Source organism: Natrix helvetica, assembly GCF_964273705.1.
Source record: "Natrix helvetica genome assembly, chromosome: Z".
Taxonomy (NCBI): Eukaryota; Metazoa; Chordata; class Lepidosauria; order Squamata; family Natricidae; genus Natrix; species Natrix helvetica.
This window is the reverse complement of record NC_138554.1, coordinates 35,243,112-35,250,209: the sequence shown is the minus strand read 5'-3', so window position 1 is coordinate 35,250,209 and position 7,098 is coordinate 35,243,112. Positions and strand designations below refer to the sequence as shown.

General features: G+C 35.0%; 1 protein-coding gene across 1 annotated transcript; it reads left to right on the top strand.

The window, feature by feature from the left end:
* Positions 1-5,713: 5,713 nt before the first annotated feature.
* On the top strand, positions 5,714-6,670 carry LOC309401534 (olfactory receptor 6B1-like; the record flags this gene model as incomplete). Its single annotated transcript, XM_081970604.1, has 1 exon — positions 5,714-6,670. The coding sequence occupies one exon, from the start codon at positions 5,714-5,716 to the stop codon at positions 6,668-6,670; it is 957 nt and encodes a 318-aa protein (XP_081826730.1).
* Between the last annotated feature and the right edge of the window lie 428 nt (positions 6,671-7,098).

Here is a 7,098-nt window from a genome sequence, read left to right as displayed (position 1 = left end):
TAGTACTTGATGAATCAGTATTTCTAAATTTAATCACTTTGGCTCAGATTTATCCTTTCCCCAAATTTCTATCTGAACAATAAAAACAATGAGTTTGAAATCTGAACAAAATAATATACAATAATTGCATATTCTTCCAGGCTACTGATGAAATAGGGGTAAGATATGGGTGTTACAAATATTTCTATACAAATCATTATAAATGAAGACCTGCTGGACTGTTTGGATAGCCCATAATTTCTCAGTAATTATTTTTGCATGACAGACCAGGTTATAGGTCAATTGTCTGAATGCTATGGCAACTGACAATTGAAAATTCCATAAATAAGCTGTACATTCTTAACTTGGTAAAAATGTTGTACAAACTGATTGTTTTGTACTTTATTTTAATAATCTTGCCTAATAAACTATAACTACATTTATAATAACTTGCATTGATTTGACTCAAATATTTCTCAAGGGATCAGTTAGAAGGATCTACTGTGCTGCTCCCTGCTTTCTTAAGCAATTCCAAAACTCTGATTAGGATCTTGGGAATGGGGGAAAAACCATTTTGACTGCAATGAATCTAAATATATAACTCAAAAAGGGGTGGGTTCATCTTGCCCCTCTCATAATAGCAATTTGATTTCTTTGGTTTGTCATATGGTTGAATATAAATGTCATGACTACAGAGATACTTCAATATTAGAGTTTTGTAATGAAATAGGTCCTGTAGAATCTCAAAATGGACACTATTATTATATAAACTTTCAGAAATCTCTGTTCAATTCAATAGATGCATGGTACGTATGTAAGAGGAAAGGGGGAAAAAGTCTTCTCTGTCTTTTACACCATCTTAACACCTCTGGTCAATCCACTCATATATAGTTTAAGAAATAAAGAGGCAAAGGAAATTTTGAAAAAAAAAGCCCTTATAAAATATGGAATGAACAGAAATATTTCTTATAATCTTTCCTCTCCCTCCCTCCCTCCCTCCCTCCCACCCACTCTCTCTAACAAGTTTTTCCCTAATGAAAAAGTAATGTCCTTGAAATGAATTCTACTGACACTGGAAATGGTTTTCTCTTTTTAGAGAAAATTCTGTTTCTTTTTTCTGGTTAATATAAGAATTATTAATAAATATGGGCATGCATCTTCATGAGTATTGCAGAATGTTTCCTTTATTATTCAATTAAACTAAATTTAATTAAGAAATTATCCTTTCCTAGTCAGGCAGTTGGAGATTTGAACTTTTCTTTTCAAAATAAAGAAATGTACTATATGTACATTTTTATAATATAGTACTTTGAAACTTGAAATCCTTTTGGAAGCTTCAAAGTATGGCAGCAAGACCAATCTAGGATTGCCTATATTATATCTCTGTTTCCCAAACTTCATTGACTATGTCTGCTGCTCGGTGCAGTTCAAGTTTTTGGTTATGACTTTAATGGCATAGGTCAAGGCTATTTGATGAACTGTCCAATTCCACTAGGACAGGCCTGTTCTGCTCATGCTAGCAGAGAGGACCTTCTCCCTGCCAGCAAGAGTAGATCCCATCTGTCAAAAAACTTTGTTTTTCAGGATCTAGAAGAAGAGCTTTCTCTCTGCAGTGTCTCCCTTTGTATCATCTCACAAGTGGTGGGATACAACATTTTTACTACTGGCTCTGTGGGCATGGCTTGGTGGGCATGGTGTGGCTTGGTGGACATGGCTTGGTGGGTTTGGCAGGGGAAGGATACTGTAAAATCTCCATTCCCTCCCCACTCCAAGAGAAGGTTACTGCAAAATCCCAATTTCCTCCCAATCAGCTGGGACTCAGGAGGCAGAGAATAGATGGGAGTGGGGGGCAGTCAGAGGTGGTATTTACCGGTTCTCTGAACTACTCAAAATGTCTGCTACTGGTTTTCCAGAACTGGTCAGAACCTGCTGAATACTGCCTCTGTATCTTCCCTCTAAAGCAGGGGTGTCAAACTCGATTTCATTGAGGACTGCATCAGGGTTGTGTTTGAGCTTGGGGGTGGGACAGGGTGGGCATGACCAAGGTGGGCATGGTTAGCATGATGTCACTTATATTGGGGAGAATGCCTGTTGTGACCAAAGTGCTCTTCCAGCAAAAATGGATTGCCAAGCTCTGCTTTCAACTGGACACCCTCCTGCAACCCTCTGCCAGTGAAAACAGGGTCCTGAGATCCATTTTTGGCTGGAACAGCCTCCTGCAACCTTCTGCTAGTGAATATAGGCTCCAGATCTCACTACCAAGGGATTCTGAGTGGCTTGATATAATCTGCATAATGATAATAATGATTAGGCTAGCAGAAAATTTCTCACTTAAAAATGGAATACTTGTGTTCATTGAATTCTAGAGATTAATCTTGAGAAGCTAGACAATATGGAATAGCTCATTAAATTTTGGGCAGTGTCAACAAACAATGCCCCCCCCCAATATCAAAGATACAAACTTACTGCATTTTAACACAATTTCAGATAGATCTGCCTATTTTAGACTGTAGGATTTTCCCATTGCATTAGTGAAACTTACCTCAAGCAGTTTCCAGTCAAAATTTTCAAAAATATCAGAAATTTGTCAATTGACTTGACTAAATTGATTTAAGTGCGATAAAATCAGTATCAACCTTGAGTAACCAGATGAAGAGATTCATCCAAGATTCATCCAAGATTCATCCAGCCAAGAGGACTAGGGGAGACATGATAGCAGTGTTCCAATATCTCAGGGGTTGCCACAAAGAAGAGGGAGTGAAACTATTCTCCAAGGCACCTGAGGGTAGAACAAGAAGCAATGGGTGGAAACTAATCAAGGAGAGAAGCAACTTAGAACTGAGGAGAAATTTCCTGACAGTTAGAACAATTAATCAGTGGAACAGCTTGCCTCCAGAAGTTGTGAATGCCCCAACACTGGAAGTCTTTAAGAAGATGTTGGATAGCCATCTGTCTGAAACGGTATAGGGTTTCCTGCCTAGGCAGGGGGTTGGACTAGAAGACCTCCAAGGTCCCTTCCAACTCTACTATTGTATTGTATTTCCATAAATTGAAACTAAGGAGGACAATTCTGAAGACTGAACAAGCTGGTAGTTGATGAAGAATGAAAAGTGAAGCAAAACCTATGATGCAATAAACATATCAAAAGGTTTCAGGACATCAAAGTACATATGTATTTCCTTTATATATACCTTCATCTTGCCAATATTTGTGCTTTATTTTCAAAGTAGTCCATAAACTGGAAATAATACAGCACTAATGTAGTAGTAGTTCTTAATTGAACTAATTCTTGAGAAGATCCTAAGCATCAACTAATGGTGTGGAAAACCACATATAAGCTTGGTATGGTGACATATTAAATTATTCATAAGTGATTTCATTCAAGATATGACCTGGGCTGGAAGTATCTGTCATCTTAATTTCTTCATTTGTAAGTGCATACCCCAGCCAAGTTGGGCAGCCAAGTGTGCAGCCATGTTTATATCATATTGCCTTAGTCCAAAACAAATTTCTGGAAACCGAATATCAGAAGATGTTTATAATACTATTTTTATAAATGTCAACATTTCCCCTGTGGTCAATTAAGATATAACTGGGGAATAAGATATATTCCCCAGTCATTATACTTAAATAAGAAACTCCAGGCTTAAACCAAACATTATCAACATTATGGATCCTTATATAACATTCAACAACTTGGTGTCTAAGGAACATAACTGAAGAATCAAATTGAAGAGTCATTGAAAATAGGCTTCGTAATTTTTCATTTTAGCAAGTCCAGAATTGAAACTATAAATCAAAGGTGGGTAATTTTCAGTTTTCCACTCCTTTGAATTTCTGCTAAGAATTACCTGCCTATGTTGAAAACAAGATTATTGACAATTTGGATACCCAATTTCTTTGTTAACTCCTCTTTTGCTTTTGATTTCATATTTTTAGTCAGCATTTTGGTCTTTGTTCTACAGATGGCATCTCCCGCCAGCACGGCTTTCTAAAATGTTCAAAAATCTGGCCCCAAATTGTTGGAAGTGTAAAAAAACACCAGGCACTTTCTACCATATGTGGTGGACGTGCAATGAGGCAAAAAAAATATTGGAAAATGATTCAATCATGGTTAGAACAAATGGTGGGAGAACAAAATATGTTTAAACCAGAAACTTTTCTCCTAGGCATAATACCGGAGGGGTTTAAGAAAGATACACTTTATCTAATTATACATATACTGACTGCAGTGCGCATAACCTATGCACAGCATTGGAAAAAAGAAAACACACCATCAGAGCTAGATATAATCAGAAAAGTGTTGGCCTGTGCAGAAGCAGATAGGCTCACTTTGGAACTTAAAAATAAAGGGGAATCAGAATATTTTGAGGTATGGAATAGATTTTATGATTGGTATAAGTTAAGATGACAAGACTGGAACAAATGTATATATTGTGATCGAACAGAAGGACAGACAATGTATTAAGTAGAATAACTGTTAATGGTTGAAACAAGCTGTACAAAATGTGAATATATGATCACCCCGACTCCGCGGCATTGCATTGTTTTAAATGTAAAAACTATATATATATATATATATATATATATATATATATATATATATATATATATATATATATATATATATATATATATATATATATATATATATATATATATATATATATATATATATATATATATATATATATATATATATATATATATATATATATATATATATATATATATATATATATATATATATATATATGAAGAGTTTGTAAGGGTACTTTTCTTTGTCAGAGTCTTCAATGAAAATGTCCTTTCAGAAAAGATGAACACTATACAAAGGTATAGTTGCCCCACTTAGATACAAAGACTTCTGCACAAGCACAATATATGATCACAAGAAACAGATTGAGTTGAAAGAGTCTTTCCTTTACTCCATAAGGTTAAATCATCAGTCTTTGAAAAACAATGTTCTACAACAAATCTCAGCTAAATCACAGAATTTTATTTATTATTTCTACTGTTTTGCATAAAGGCTGATTCACTTAGCAGCTATATACAAAAGAGGCCAAAGTTGCTATTCCTATTAATTGTTTATTTAGCACTGTGATATTCTTTATTTGCATTCTGCAATCAGTACATTTGTTAAAAAGAAGGGTGAGCTGTTCTAAGGACTTAGTAGCTTCCTTTATATTGATTGCCTTTCATTTATTCACCTCAGTCTACCAATTTATGGACAAATAATCTCTCTTAATAAATCTGCATACTTTTAAGATTCAATCAGCATTTTCTTAGAAGCAAGGGTGTTTTAAGAGTTCCTTGATAGTGAAATGAGTTACATATAAATTTAATAAATAAATAGAAATAAAGTATCAGTCATGTGGGGTTACAATGTTTGCAACAATGCATACATTTCCTCATGCATCATTTTGCTTATAATAAAATAGATAGCCTGAGATAAATTTCATTAATCCTGCCATTAATTAGAAATTAATAATAGTGGGCAGTCATATCATAATGGTTATGTATGATACAGACTCTTGGAGAAAAAGTTAATATCATTTATCAACATATTTAGGGGTGATTAGATGGGCAATGATATCTGACCTTTGTTTTAAGATTTGCAGCATTAATTGAGCTTTTACTTTTTCTTTCCAGATGTGAAATACATAAACAAAGAGACAGTGAAACGAGTGTTGATTGATATTATCCTTCTGATTAGATATTATAGAATGTGATAATGAAGAAATTAGAATGGAGAAATGAAACTATTATAACAGAATTCATCCTTCATGGCTTTGGAGATTTGAAAGAGATACACATTCTTCTGTTCATACTATTTCTAATCATCTATATCATGACTATGGCTGGGAATCTTCTCATTATAGCCCTAATTGTGACTGACCAGAACCTCTATACCCCAATGTACTTTTTCCTAGGCAACTTGTCTTGTTTAGAGACCTGCTACAGCTCAACCATTCTTCCCAGAATATTAGCCAGCCTACTATATGAAAACTATACTGTATCTGTGAATGGTTGCATTCTGCAGTTATGGGCTTTTGTTTTTTTAGCTGTTACAGAATGCTATCTACTGGCTGCAATGTCTTATGATCGTTACTTAGCAATATGTAGACCCCTGCATTATTCCACACTTATGAATTCCAAGATATGCCTCCAATTAGTGGTTGGATCCTGGATTGGTAGTTTTGTGATAGACATAATATTGTTAACATTTATCTTGAAGTTAAGCTTCTGTGGCCACAATTTGATAGAACACTTCTTCTGTGATTTCATTCCAATGATAAATTTAGCTTGCAGTGATGCAAGTCAGGTCAAACTTGTGTCAGCTATCCTAACATCTATCTCCACCCTACCACCATTCTTTTTAACCATAGTATCATATACATACATAATTGCTGCCATTCTTGGAATTCCTTCCATCATTGGGAAGCAAAAGGCCTTTTCTACCTGCTCTTCTCACCTCATTGTAGTGACTATCTTCTATGGCAGTCTCACAATTGTCTACCTTTTGCAAAACAGTAATGAACTGAAAGAATTGAACAAAGTCTTCTCTGTCTTTTACACAATCTTAACACCCCTGGTCAACCCTCTCATATATAGCCTGAGGAACAAAGAGGTGAGGCGAGCTCTGCGAAAGGCAGTCAATAAATATACAACCTGCACACAAGTTCCCTGAATTCTTGTTTTCACTTAAAGGGATGGAAAGTATTCTCTTTAAATCATTAAAATCCTATTGTTTTATTAATTCAGCAACTTATTTGATGTGATTTGGGTTCTGTAGATATGGATTTGTAAGTTGTTACATTTGCTGAAGAAAAAAATAATATAGATAGATTATTGACTTCTGTATAAAGTCATTTTGGGAGAATAGGATATTGCAAACTACGTCTTCTTGCACCAACCTGTTTTAAAATAGTAAGTGGAGATTCATCTATAATTGTCAGTTATGAGTACCCTGTTTCCCTGAAAATAAGACCTCCCCAGATAATAAGCCCAATTGGGATTTTCAGTGTATGTGCTAAAATAAGCCCTCCCCAAAAATATTGCAACACAGCAGGATCCATGAAGTGACCATGCTCGCTGCCTCCTGCACCTCAAAAATAA